At 43.3% G+C, this 15,280-nt stretch overlaps 1 protein-coding gene across 3 annotated transcripts in view; it reads right to left on the reverse strand.

The window, feature by feature from the left end:
• LOC129826604 (probable phospholipid-transporting ATPase IM) overlaps positions 1-15,280 on the reverse strand; it is a 49,366-nt gene that overhangs the window by 24,561 nt on the left and 9,525 nt on the right. For all 3 annotated transcript variants that reach the window (XM_055887509.1, XM_055887510.1, XM_055887511.1), the window contains 4 exons: positions 12,133-12,209; positions 11,323-11,381; positions 8,484-8,597; positions 896-994 (listed from right to left, as the gene is read on the reverse strand). In XM_055887509.1, coding sequence (XP_055743484.1) covers positions 896-994; positions 8,484-8,597; positions 11,323-11,381; positions 12,133-12,175 — 315 coding nt within the window. In that variant the 5' untranslated portion in view covers positions 12,176-12,209. The remainder of the gene's footprint in view (positions 1-895; positions 995-8,483; positions 8,598-11,322; positions 11,382-12,132; positions 12,210-15,280) is intronic.

The following is a 15,280-nucleotide window of genomic DNA, read 5'->3' on the forward strand; positions in this document are numbered from 1 at the left end:
TGGAGTTAATCATTAAGATTTCCTCAGGTCAGAGGTTGTGTAAATGTTTGGTTTCGGTCTGGAGTCTCACCAGACCACCCAAAACTCGCACTTCCCGCCACTGCGTCGCCAAAGATGGCCACCATCTCCTCACCAAGAGCCAATCATGATAAGCCAAATACGATGACCTCACGAAAGCTGTCGCTGGACCGTGAAGGCAGAAAGGTCTGTTTCTACGTCCCAAATGGCATTATTCCCTATATAGTGCACAACCTTTTTGACCAGAGTCTATGGGTCCTGGTCTAAAGTAGTGTACTACAGACCTATTGGTCCTGGTCTAAAGTAGTGCACTACATAGGGAATAGGGTGCCATTTGGGACACGGTCTGTGTCTCCACCTGACCTAACAAACAGATCCTTGTTTTGCTACTGAGGTTAACGTGTAACCACGTGAGATCACATTTCCCAGACCGCTTCAGTATCAGGTTGCCCAATTCACTCCACAGCCAGTGCAGTAGCAGTAGTGTTTGTTTAACTTGACAGCTGGAGCTGAAAGTCATTTTCCTTTTATTGTTTTGGTATTGAAACTAAATTCCTGCTTGATTCAGGAAGTAGTGAAAGAACAAGCCCATGAAAAGACATCAGAAAGGGTACAGCCAAGTACACCACCACTATACAATAGTCAGGTAAGATAAGCATGTTAAAGGTCACAGAGGTCAGAGGGTCACAGGTGATCAAATCACGAGTGAGTAGGTAGAGAGAGAGAGAGAGAGAGAGAGAGAGAGAGGTAAAGATGAAAAGGAAAAAGCTAAGAAGATATCTGCTTGGAATAGCGAAGGGCTGAGCAGCAGTAAGATGTGAAAGGTAAGGAGGGTGGGCAAGGCCCAAATGTAGGATACTCTTATATGTATACTCACTATGTCATCGGTAGCATCTTTAGCAGCAGTCACAGACAGCACCAGTACCAGAGGGACTACGGTCGTGAACCAGGACAGAGAGGAGATGGCAGGAATCACCTACCGCAACACAACATTCAACAAACACTGAGGTAACATTTATACAACATCTACACAACATTTCACATTAAAACTTCTTGTCAATAGGGGGGGCGCTGTTTTCACTTTAGAAAAAATCGTGCCCAAATTAAACTGCCTCGTACTCTATTCTAGATCGTACAATATGCATATTATTATTACTATTGGATAGAAAACACTCTCAAGTTTCTAAAACTGTTTGAATTATATCTGTGAGTAAAACAGAACTCATTTTGCAGCAAACTTCCATACAGGAAGTGAAAAATCTAAAAACGAGGCTCTGTTACAGGGCCTGCCTATTCAATTGCCTAATATTTATCGATATGCATGCATTTCATACGCCTTCCACTAGATGTCAACAGGCAGTGGAAGGTGGAATGGGGTGTCTAGCTTGATCTGAGGCCGGACAAGAGCTTTTGGAGTGACAGGTCTGGAAATGTCTTTGTCTTCTCTGGCGCGCGAAGTACGTCGACATTGGCTTCTGAAGAGCATTCGGTATACACCGCGGATATCTCCGGCTCTGTTTTTATTTGATACATATTAGAAAAACATCATAAAGTAGGTTTTTTCAACCGAGTTGTATCAGTTTATTCAACGTTTATTGGGACTTTTGGAATTTTCCGTTCTTTGCGTCAGGAGAAGATGGGCATGTTCGCGCCACATGGCTAGCTAAGGTTTCTAATTCGACAGGAGAAAAGGACATTCTAAAACCAAACAATTTAGGTCCAGTCCTAGGTCCAGATTTATTCTGGACCTAGGACTCCTAGTACAAGATTCTGATGGAAGCTGAACAAAAGTAAGAACAATTTATGATGTTATTTCGTATTTCTGTGGAAAATGTTGATTCCTATTCTCTGCCGTTTTGGCGGGGGCTGTCTCGCAATAACGCAAGCTGTTTGTTATGGTAAAGTTATTTTTTTAAATCTACCACGGCGGTTGCATTAAGAACCAGTGTATCTTTCATTTGCCATACAACAAGTATTTTTTATGTAAAGTTTATGATGAGTTCTTTGGTCAGATTAGGTGAGTGTCCAAAATAGCTCCGGACATTCTGGTGAATCGATGCTACATATTCACAATGTATAACCATGGTTTGCAGCTCTAAATATGCACATTTTCGAACAAAACATAAGTGTATTGTATAACCTGATGTTATAAGACTGTCATCTGATGAAGTTGGTCAAGGTTAGTGATTCATTCTATATCTTTTGCTGGTTTTTGTGAATGCTATCTATGCGGTAAATAAATGCGGTTGTGTGTTTGGCTATTGTGGTAAGCTAATATAATGCTATATTGTGTTTTCGCTGTAAAACACTTAAAAAATCTGAAATATTGGCTCGATTCACAAGATGTTTATCTTTCATTTGCTGTACACCATGTATTTTTCATAAATGTTTTATGATGAGTATTTAGGTATTTCACGTTGCTCTCTGTAATTCTTCTGGCTGCTTTGGTGATATTTTTGATGGTAGCTGCAATGTAAAACTATGATTTATACCTCAAATATGCACATTTTCGAACAAAACATTTATTGTATAACATGTTATAAGACTGTCATCTGATGAAGTTGTTTCTTGGTTAGTGACTAATTATATCTATATTTGGTCGGTTTTGTGATAGCTACCTATGTGGTGGAAACATGGTGAAAATATGCGGTTGAGTCTTTGGCTATTGTGGTTAGCTAATAGAAATACATATTGTGTTTTCGCTGTAAAACATTTTAAAATTCGGAAAGATGGCTGGATTCACAAGATGTTTATCTTTAATTTGCTGTATTGGACTTGTGATTTCATGATATTTATATGCTATTATTTACTTGTGGCGCTATGCTAGGCTATGCTAGTCAGCTTTTACTGATGAGGATGCTCCCGGATCCGGGATGGGTGTTAAGTAATAACAGACACCCCCAAGATAGGGAGGAGATGGGGGTCATACAATTAGGAATTAGAATACTAGAATGATCATGAACCTTCATATGATGGTATAAATGGGCGTCAGGGTAACCTAGTGGTTAGAGCGTTGGACTAGTAAACGAAAGGTTGCAAGCTTTCCAAGAAAACAAAAAGTTTTGACATTTATGGTCTGTGTACATATATTTTAGAGGGTATTTATATAGAACTTTTGTATAAAACCTGCTTAAAATGCATTTATAATTATATGGCAAAATTTTAAGTTGACAATACATCTAATACACAATATCTGATATCACAACTTGTATTTTCCTGCACAAGTCAAATCAGGATTCTGCCTCTACTGCCATTAATTCCATTTAGACTGGTTTGGATTTCTCCCTGACCAATATGGCTGACGTTTCCATCGCATTCTGGAACTTCAAATCAAATCAACATTTTTTGGGGTCACATACACGTGTTGAGCAGATGTTATTGCAGGTGTAGCGAAATGCTTGTGTTTCTAACTCCGGCAGTGCAGTAATATCTAACAAGTAATATCTAACAAGTAATATCTAACAAGTGATATCTAACAATTTCACAACATATTAAAACCAATACACACAAATCTAAGTAAAGTAATGTAATTAAGAATATATATGGACGAGCAATGCCATAGCGGCATAGAAGCTCTGCTCTCTAGTGGTCTCCATAGCTGATTCTACTGTACATACTGTATGCTGTGATGACATCTCCCTACGTCAGGTATTTTTTATTTAATTTCACCTTTATTTAACTTGGCAAGTCAGTTAAGAACAAATTCTTCTTTACAATGACAGCCTACTCAGGCCAAACCTTGACGACACTGGGCCAATTTTGCGCCACCCTATGGGACTTCCAATCACGGCCGGTTGTGATACAGCCTGGAATCGAACCAGGGTCTGTCATGACACGTCTAGCACTGAACTGCAGTCCCTTAGACCGCTGCGCCACTCGGGAGCCGGGTAGGTGTTGTGTTGACTGTAAACCTCTATATAACAATGAGCTAAGTTGCAAAGAGTCAACTTCCTCTCTCTCTTTCTCACTTCCTCAATCAATGCACTTCACTCAGTCATATCCTGTTTTCTTATTGGACTGATTGTAGCTTTACTGTGGAAATCATAGCCATCTCCTCCAACAAGGTCTGTCTCCAGCAGATACTGTACCTTCTCACAACACAGACTCTGTGAGACATACGATCTCAGACAGGTCTAATGGTGCCAGAGAGGATGGTGCGTTGCCGCCAACCAACAGCACGGGCGGTGAAATTACACGTAGAATTAATCACATCAAATGTTATTTGTCACGTGTTTTGTAAACGACAGCTATAGACTAACAGTGAAATGCTTAACTACTGACGGTCCCATCAATACAGAGAGAAAAATAGAAGATTAATAACACGAGGAATAAATCCACAACAAGTAACAATAACTAGGCTGTATACACAGGGTACCAGTACCGAGCAGATGTGTAGGGGTATGAGGTCATTGAGGTAGATATGTACATATAGGTAGGCTTAAAGTGATTAGGCAACAGATAATATTCATTAACAGCAGCTAATGGGATGAGTCTAGAGTTATAGCAAAAAGGGTCAATGCAGAAAATCCGGGTAGCTATTGGTTAACTATTTAAATAACTATTTATGGCTTAGTGGTAGAAGCTGTTCAGGCTCCTGTTGGTTCCAGACTTGGTGAATCGGTATCCCTTGCCGTGTGGAAGAAGAGAAAACAGTCTATGACTTGGTTGGCTGGAGTCTTTGACAATGTTTAGGGCCTTCCTCTGACACCACCTGGTATAGAGGTCCTGGATGGCAGGGAGCTTGGCCACAGTGACGTACTGGGCCGTACGCACTACCCTCTGTAGCGCCTTGCGGTTGGATGCCAAGCAGTTGCCATAGCAAGTGGTGATGCAGCCAGTCAAGATGCTCTCGATGGTGCAGCTGTAGAAATTTTTGAGGATCTGAGGGCCCATGCCAAATCTTTTCAGGCTCCTGAGGGGGAAGAGGTGTTGCCGTGCTCTCTTCACGAATGTGTTGAGGTGTGTGGACCATGACAATTACTTAGTGATGTGGACACCGTGGAACTTGAAGCTCTCGACTTGCTACACTATAGCCCTGTCGATGTGGGCATGCTTGGCCCTCATTCCCTGTAGTCCACAATCAGCTCTTTGCCTTGCTAACATTGAGGGAGAGGTTGTTGTCCTGGAACCACACAGCCAGGTCTACGACCTCCTCCCTGTAGGTTGTCTCATCGTTGTTGTGTCGTCAGCAAACTTAATGATGGTGTTAGAGTCGTGTGAGGCCACACAGTCGTGGATGAACAGGGAGTACAGGAGGAGACAAAGCACACACCCCTGAGAGGCCCCCATGTTGAGGATCAGCGTGACAGATGTGTTGTTGCCTACTCTCACCACCTGGGGGCGACCCGTCAGGAAGTCCAGAATCCAGTTGCAGTCCCAGGGTTCTGAGCTTAGTGATGAGCTTGGAGGGTACTATGGTGTTGAATGCTGGGCTATAGTCAATGAACAGCCTTCTCACGTAGGCATTCCTTTTGTTCATGTGGGAAAGGGCAGTGTGGAGAGCAATAGAGATTGCGTCATCTGTGGATCTGTTGGGGAGGTATGCGAATTGAAGTGTGTCCAGTCTTCCGGAACAGATGGTGCACTCATGAATGGTTCAGTGTTGCTAGCCTTGATGTGAGCATAGAAAGTATTTAGCTCGTCTGATAGGCTCGCATCCCTGGACAGCTCGTGGCTGAATTTCCCTTTGTAATCCGTGATAGTTTGCAAGCCCTGCCACATCCAACGAGTGTCAGAGCCGATGTAGCAGGATTCGATTTTGATCCTGTATTGACGCTTTCCCTGTTTGATGGTTCGTCTGCGGGTGTAGCGGGATGTCTTATAAGCGTCAGGATTAGTGTCCCGCTCTTTAAATGAGGCACCTCTAGCCTTTAGCTCAGTGCAGATGTTGCCTGTAATCCATGGCTTCTGGTTGGGATATGTATGTATGGTCAATGTGGGGACGATGGTGTCGATGCAGTTATTTATGAAGCCGGTGACTGATGTGGTAAACTCCTCAATGCCATCAGATGAATCCCGGGAACATATTCTAATCTGTGTTAGCGAAACAGTCCTGTAGTGAAGCATCTGCTTCATCGGACCACTTCCGTACTGAGCCCGTCCCCGGTACTTCCTGTTTGAGTTTTTGCTTGTAAGCAGGAATCAGGAGGATAGAGTTATGGTCATATTTGCCAAATGGAGGGAGAGGGAGAGGTTTGTGTGTGTCTCTGTGTGTAGACTATAGGTGATCTAGAGCTTTGTATGTGTCTCTGTGTGTAGACTATAGGTGATCTAGAGCTTTGTATGTGTCTCTGTGTGTAGACTATAGGTGATCTAGAGCTTTGTATGTGTCTCTGTGTGTAGACTATAGGTGATCTAGAGTTGTGTATGTGTCTCTGTGTGTAGACTATAGGTGATCTAGAGTTGTGTATGTGTCTCTGTGTGTAGACTATCGGTGATCTAGAGTTTTGTATGTGTCTCTGTGTGTAGACTATAGGTGATCTAGAGTTTTGTATGTGTCTCTGTGTGTAGACTATATGTGATCTAGAGGTTTGTATGTGTCTCTGTGTGTAGACTATAGGTGATCTAGAGTTGTGTATGTGTCTCTGTGTGTAGACTATAGGTGATCTAGAGTTGTGTATGTGTCTCTGTGTGTAGACTATAGGTGATCTAGAGTTGTGTATGTGTCTCTGTGTGTAGACTATCGGTGATCTAGAGTTGTGTATGTGTCTCTGTGTGTAGACTATAGGTGATCTAGAGTTGTGTATGTGTCTCTGTGTGTAGACTATAGGTGATCTAGAGTTGTGTATGTGTCTCTGTGTGTAGACTATAGGTGATCTAGAGTTGTGTATGTGTCTCTGTGTGTAGACTATCGGTGATCTAGAGGTTTGTATGTGTCTCTGTGTGTAGACTATAGGTGATCTAGAGTTGTGTATGTGTCTCTGTGTGTAGACTATATGTGATCTAGAGGTTTGTATGTGTCTCTGTGTGTAGACTATAGGTGATCTAGAGTTGTGTATGTGTCTCTGTGTGTAGACTATATGTGATCTAGAGGTTTGTATGTGTCTCTGTGTGTAGACTATAGGTGATCTAGAGTTGTGTATGTGTCTCTGTGTGTAGACTATAGGTGATCTAGAGTTGTGTATGTGTCTCTGTGTGTAGACTATAGGTGATCTAGAGTTTTGTATGTGTCTCTGTGTGTAGACTATATGTGATCTAGAGTGTTTTTGCCTCTGCACAGGTGATTTACTACATACATAAATACACTACATAAAATTCCCAATCTGGCCCTCAAACCATCATGGCCACCTAATCATCCCCAGCTTACAATTGGCTCATTCATCCCCCTCCTCTCCCCTGTAACTATTCCCCAGGTCGTTGCTGCAAATGAGAACGTGTTCTCAGTCAACTTACCTGGTAAAATAACGGTAAAATAAAATAAAATAAAATAAATTTGCTGGAAGAAATTATGTAAAAACAGATTTCAAATTTCCTGGATTAAAGTCCCTGGCCACTAGGAGCGCTGCCTCTGGATGAGCATGTTCTTGTTTGCTTATGGCCCTATACAGCTAGTTGAGTGTGGTCTTAGTGGCAGCAAAAACTCTCTTGGTAAATAGTATGGTCAACAGCTTATCATGAGGTATTCTAACTCAGGAGAGCAGAACCTCCAGACTTCCTTCCTTAAAATTAGAGATTGAGCACCGGCTGTTGTTAACAAAGAGACACACGGCTCCTCTTGTGAGCTTCCCCGACATTGCTGTTCCATCCTGCCGATGTATAGAAAGAGCAGTTGGATTTATATTTACCATGTCCTTGTTCAGCCACGACTTGGAGAAATATAGGATATTACAGTTTTTCAGATCACGTTGATAGGATAGTCTCGAACAGAGATCATCCAGTTTATTCTCCGGTGGTTGCACGTTCGCCAATAGAATGGAGGGTAGAGGCGGTTTATCCACTCTCCGACGTAGTCTCGTCAAGTATCCTGCACGCCGGTCTCTATAACACCATCTCCTCCTTCTTCAAGTGTTGGGGATTTGGGCCTGTCTTTTGCGTCCGAAGCATTGAAGTAGAAGTCCTCGTCCAAACCGAGGTTAGTGATAGTTGTTATGATGTCCAAAAGCTCTTTCCGGTCATAGGAAACGATGGCGGAAACATTATGTTTGAAAAAAGTTAACATCAGCGCAAAAGAAAATACACAAAATAGCACAATTGGTCACGAGCCTGTAAAACTGCTGCTATTCCCTCCAGCGCCATTCTAGAAACTAGCTACTAGCTAGTGTGTACTAACTAGCTGCACAAGAAACAGTGGTTAACATAGCGCCCTGGACCAGAGCTAGTGAGCTGACTGGTAGGTGACGAGCACGCTAACACAGCTGGAAACTTTTCATCTCATCAACTTTAATACTGTATGTCCTGATATGCATGTTGTGTGTGTGTGTGTATCTCTGTACATATGTGCATATGTGTGCGTGTGTTCCACTCACTTGGAGTAGCAGCAGAATGAGGAAGTAAGCGTTGGCTATTCTCTGGAACTGTTCGAAGAGGTTGAGGGGCAGGAAGGTGAACGCGTTGTATTTAGACGTCTTAATGGCATTGGTCTGGAGGAGGGAGGGAGGGAGGGAGGGAGGGAGGGAGGGAGGGACATAGGAAAAGAGAGAAAGTGTGTGAGTAAAAAAATAACATGATTTTAGAGAACCCATACATTGAGAAGCCAATGAGAACCCATACATTGAGAAGCCAATGAGAACCCATACATTGAGAAGCCAATGAGAACTCATGCAAACATGTTCTCTGGGTGAACTTCCTCATAGCTCTGTCTCTCCCTGGGCTGATGGCAGATCAGTGGTGCTGAATTAGCCTAACTCAATCAAGGTCAAATAAGGGCCACATTTCTACACTGAGATAGGAGGAAATGAAACCAACATGTTTTCCAACTAAGCAATGTGCAAGACAAGATAAGACGATACAAGACAATACAAGATGATACAAGATGAGACAATATGATATAATCCAATAGAAGAGAAGACAATATAAAATAAGAAAATAAAAGACAAGACAATAGAAGATAAGACAATAAGACAATAGAAGATAAGACAATAGAAGACAAGACAATAGAAGATACAACAATATAATACAAGACAAACTAATATAAGACACTGGAACACAAGACAATAGAAGAGGCAGCTTTTAGTTTCATTCCATTAGAAGCTAACTTCTCAGAGGTCAGGGGCTTGTGGTGCTGGCTAACATAGAAGAGCTGGATGTTTATATTATTCTGGTCTCGAAACTCAAGAGTTGTTCCCTAAACAAGATAGATCTTGGAGAATAAAAACCTGGGAATGGGAGAGGAGAGAGAGGAGAGAGAGAGGAGAGAGAGAGGAGAGAGAGAGAGAGAGAGAGAGAGAGAGGAGAGAGAGGAGAGAGAGAGAGAGAGAGAGAGAGAGAGAGAGAGAGAGAGAGAGAGAGAGAGAGAGAGAGAGAGAGAGAGAGAGAGAGAGAGAGAGAGAGAGAGAGCGAGAGAGAGAGAGCGAGAGAGAGAGAGCGAGAGAGAGAGAGCGAGAGAGAGAGAGCGCGCGAGAGAGCGCGAGAGAGAGAGAGCGCGCGAGAGAGCGCGAGAGAGAGAGAGCGCGCGAGAGAGAGCGCGCGAGAGAGAGCGCGAGAGAGAGAGCGCGAGAGAGAGAGCGAGAGAGAGAGCGCGAGAGAGAGAGCGCGAGAGAGAGAGCGCGAGAGAGAGAGCGCGAGAGAGAGAGCTCGAGAGAGAGAGCGCGAGAGAGAGAGCGCGAGAGAGAGAGCGCGAGAGAGAGAGCGCGAGAGAGAGAGAGCGAGGAGGGACAGCTAGCTGTAGGGGGATGATCTCAGTAGTAAACTAAAGGGTGTTTATAATGTGAATGTAATCTGAAACGCTACAGTAGATGTCTGAAACATTGGCCTGTCCACTCAAGTCTTTGAACACAGTAAAGCCATCTGTTTATACCTTTACGTAAGGTCCACTCAACATGCTGTTTCCTGTGTAATGACCTATGTGAAATGCAGGAAGTGCTTGGCATGTCCACATGCTGTTTCCTATATTACTCCCATGTAATGTATCCTCTCTCCTGTAGTAATAGTGTGTGTAACTACCAAACCAGACCAGACACTATGACCCCTGGCAGGGAGCCAGCCACATGACAATAACCAGACAGTGACATATATAGTCTGGTCCCAGGGGACTGATCTATACTCAGTACAGTAACATATATAGTCTGGTCTCAGGGGACTGATCTATACTCAACACAGTAACATATATAGTCTGGTCCCAGGGGACTGCTCTATACTCAGTACAGTAACATATATAGTCTGGTCCCAGGGGACTGCTCTATACTCAGTACAGTAACATATATAGTCTGGTCCCAGGGGACTGATCTATACTCAGTACAGTAACATATATAGTCTGGTCTCAGGGGACTGATCTATACTCAATACAGTAACATATATAGTCTGGTCCCAGGGGACTGATCTATACTCAATACAGTAACATATATAGTCTGGTCCCAGGGGACTGATCTATACTCAATACAGTAACATATATAGTCTGGTCCCAGGGGACTGATCTATACTCAATACAGTAACATATATAGTCTGGTCCCAGGGGACTGATCTATACTCAACACAGTAACATATATAGTCTGGTCCCAGGGGACTGATCTATACTCAACACAGTAACATATATAGTCTGGTCCCAGGGGACTGCTCTATACTCAGCACAGTAACATATATAGTCTGTCCCAGGGACTGCTCTATACTCAATACAGTAACATATATAGTCTGGTCCCAGGGACTGATCTATACTCAATACAGTAACATATATAGTCTGGTCCCAGGGGACTGATCTATACTCAATACAGTAATATATAGTCTGGTCCCAGGGGACTGATCTATACTCAATACAGTAACATATATAGTCTGGTCCCAGGGGACTGATCTATACTCAACACAGTAACATATATAGTCTGGTCCCAGGGGACTGATCTATACTCAACACAGTAACATATATAGTCTGGTCCCAGGGGACTGCTCTATACTCAGCACAGTAACATATGTAGTCTGGTCCCAGGGGACTGCTCTATACTCAATACAGTAACATATATAGTCTGGTCCCAGGGACTGATCTATACTCAATACAGTAACATATATAGTCTGGTCCCAGGGGACTGATCTATTCTCAATACAAAAGGCCTACCCAAACACACATGCACACAAACCAGGATGGTGAAACATACGTTTTACCCCTGTGAATACCATGTACATAGGCACCCTCATACACACACACTCAACTGAACTCACCGCATATCTGAAGGAGAGGTTATGCTCTCTGTCGTTTGCCCTCAGTTTCCTCTCCAGCTCTGAGAGAACAGGAGAGAACAGGAGAGAACAGGAGAGAACAGGAGAGAACAGGAGAGAACAAGACAGACAGACAGACAGACAGACAGACAGACAGACAGACAGACAGACAGACAGACAGACAGACAGACAGACAGACAGACAGACAGACAGACAGACAGACAGACAGACAGACAGACAGACAGACAGACAGACAGACAGACAGACAGACAGACAGACAGACAGACAGACAGACAGACAGACAGACAGACAGATAGATAGATAGATAGATAGATAGATAGATAGATAGATAGATAGATAGATAGATAGATAGGTAGGTAGATAGATAGATAGATAGATAGATAGAGGGGGAGAAAGTGAGCCGGACAGAAGAAACAGCAAGAGAGAGCGAGGGAGAGAGAGAGAGAAAGAGCGAGAACAGGACAGAGAGACAAAGAGGGAGAGAGAGACAGAGGGAGAGAACACGACAGAGAGGGAGAGACCCAGGAGAGCAACACAATTAGACCCAGCCAAATCATGAGAAAATAAAAAGATAATTACTTGACAGTGTATACTGTAAGTATTTCATTTTGACTATATAGTAAGGTAATACTGCAGTAATAAAGAGTAAAACTGCAGTAATGTCTTCTCTGAACTGAGTGGCTGAGATGGGGAGATGGGAGAGAAAAGGAGAGGACAGATGACGGGGTAGCCATTCTCTGTATTTTGAACTATGAAACATCATGAGAACAGGGAGGTTGGTCGCCTCCTCACCTCTCTCTTTCTTCTTGGCACAGTCCAGCCCAAAGAACGTCATCTTCTCTGCTTCTTCATCTACCCGTGGTGTTTATCTGGGGAAAGAGAGACCAGTATATGTTGTGTAATGACCTACCATTCCATTCACACAATAACACAAGTAACACCTTGGCTCGACTATCATTGCGACCACCGTCACAGTGTGAAACATGGATCTTTAAAAGTACGTTGTTGATCCTAAATGGTTTCTGCTTCTCCTGGAGAGGTGGTTTTGAGTTTGTAGTCAAACTGACTTAAACTGGTTGGATTCTCCCCAAAAACCACACAGTTCAGTGCAGGACATTTACTGTAACAGGGCTGGACTATGCTGGCATTTCATTGCTATTAAATCATTTTCCATAAAGTGCTCTATGAGGTGTTCAGTACCCAACTCTCTCTCTCTCTCTCTCTCTCTCTCTCTCTCTCTCTCTCTCTCTCATCTCTCTCTCTCTCTCTCTTCTCTCTCTCTCTCTCTCTCTCTCTCTCTCTCTCTCTCTCTCTCTCTCTCTCTCTCTCTCTCTCTCTCTCTCTCTCTCTCTCTCTCTCTCTCTCTCTCTCTCTCTCTCTCTCTCTCTCTCTCTCTCTCTCTCTCTCTCTCTCTCTCTCTCTCTCTCTCTCTCTCTCTCTCTCTCTCTCTCTCTATCTCTCTCTCTCTCTCTCTCTCTCTCATATGGTGGTGAGTCAAAGGGAGGTTCCCTGTAAAATGGCCAGACACCCTCCCCATGGTCTAAACACACTCCATATCTACTGCAATGGCATGTGTGTGTATTTTCACATGTTGAGTTAAAATTTCACATGTGGAACCATATTTTCACATGTATTAAAGGTAGAGCTGTTGTCACCACAATGGACTGTTGTCACCACAATGGACTGTTGTCACCACAATGGACTGTTGTCACCACAATGGACTGTTGTCACCACAATGGACTGTTGTCACCACAATGGACTGTTATCACCACAATGGACTGTTGTCACCACAATGGACTGTTATCACCACAATGGACTGTTGTCACCACAATGGACTGTTGTCACCACAATGGACTGTTGTCACCACAATGGACTGTTGTCACCACAATGGACTGTTATCACCACAATGGACTGTTATCACCACAATGGACTGTTGTTACCACAATGGGCTGTTATCACCACAATGGACTGTCTGTCTGCATGTCTGTGTGTGTAAGGGGGGCTGCTGTTCAGTATTCCAAGACAGGAAACAGACATTTTAGGATTCCGCCCCTCAGGACTGGCTGCCATGGTGACCTCAGCTCTGGATCTATTTATAACACACGTGTGTGTTTAAGAATGAGTGTCTTAAAACAGAGGCACAGAAAGTCCCCAATCTGCTGAAATACATACACACCCACTCGTGCAAGCACGCGGACAAACACACAAACACGCACACACACACATACACATACACACATACACACACACATACCTTCACACATGTCACCTACAACCCTACCAGGCGGCTATACAGCCCGCTCAAAAACACTTCACAGTACATTTTCTATCCCACTATGGGGTATGTTGCCAAACAAGGCACATCATTAAAGCAATGAGGAGAAGCTGATTTTAACCAACCATACCGAATGTAGCTTTTTAAATGAGCTGTGAAAGAATGTCAACAGGAATACGATATCCCTCCAGAGTGATCATACTGTACATTCACATCCTTCATAAGGTCTGATTAAGTTTTAATTCTAAATGTTAAACGTTAACTTTTAAAATGTTGAGAATATTAAAGCTTGTGTTTTTGGCAAAATCTCTATATTTCCAGTCTTGACAGCCTCCACACACACACACAGCAAGACCACAGAGAGGCAAGGCTGCTAGGAGTGTGTGTGTGTGTGTGTGTGTGTGTGTGTGTGTGTGTGTGTGTGTGTGTGTGTGTGTGTGTGTGTGTGTGTGTGTGTGTGTGTGTGTGTGTGTGTGTGTGTGTGTGTGTGTGTGTGTGTGTGTGTGTGTGTGTGTGTGTGTGTGTGTGTGTGTGTGTGTGTGTGTGTTGGAGAGAGAGAGAGAGAGAGAGACAGATGGAGGCCTTGTCTTTCTCCAGACCTGGTGCCAGTGAACCTTATGACTGAACACTGAACTGAACACTGAGGTGTTTGTGTATACTTCTTCAAATAATGCCACACCATCTCTGTTGTCAGTCTTATCCTCACAGAAGACCACACCATCTCTGTTGTCAGTCTTATCCTCACAGAAGACCACACCATCTCTGTTGTCAGTCTTATCCTCACAGAAGACCACACCATCTCTGTTGTCAGTCTTATCCTCACAGAAGACCACACCATCTATGGTGTCAGTCTTATCCTCACAGAAGAGCACACCATCTATGGTGTCAGTCTGATCCTCACAGAAGACCACAACATCTATGGTGTCAGTCTGATCCTCACAGAAGACCACACCATCTATGGTGTCAGTCTTATCCTCACAGAAGACCACACCATCTATGGTGTCAGTCTTATCCTCACAGAAGAGCACACCATCTATGGTGTCAGTCTTATCCTCACAGAAGACCACACCATCTCTGGTGTCAGACTTATCCTCACAGAAGACCACACCATCTCTGGTGTCAGACTTATCCTCACAGAAGACCACACCATCTCTGGTGTCAGACTTATCCTCACAGAAGACCACACCATCTCTGGTGTCAGACTTATCCTCACAGAAGACCACACCATCTCTGGTGTCAGACTTATCCTTGATTCCCAGTCTTTCACCTGACTGGACCAAAGTCAGGGATTCAATCAACGGCACGTTGTCGACAAGTGCGCTGAAAATGTGTTTCTATAAGAAAAGGCACATCCATTCTTTAACCATCCCACTATAATGTAACAGTCTGATTGTTAAAAGCTCTATCCAGAGTCCTGAGTGCTCTGCACCCCATATACAGTTGAAGTCGGAAGTTTACATACACTTAGGCTGGATTCATTAAAACTAGTTTTTCAACCACTCCACAATTTCTTGTTAACAAACTATAGTTTTGGCAAATCGGTTAGGACAATTTTTCCAAAAATTGTTTACAGACAGATTATTTCACTTATAATTCACTGTATCACAATTCTAGTGAATCAGAAGTTTACATACACTAAGTTGACTGTGCCTTTAAACAGCTTGA

Source organism: Salvelinus fontinalis, chromosome 28 (assembly GCF_029448725.1).
Source record: "Salvelinus fontinalis isolate EN_2023a chromosome 28, ASM2944872v1, whole genome shotgun sequence".
Lineage (NCBI taxonomy): Eukaryota > Metazoa > Chordata > Actinopteri > Salmoniformes > Salmonidae > Salvelinus > Salvelinus fontinalis.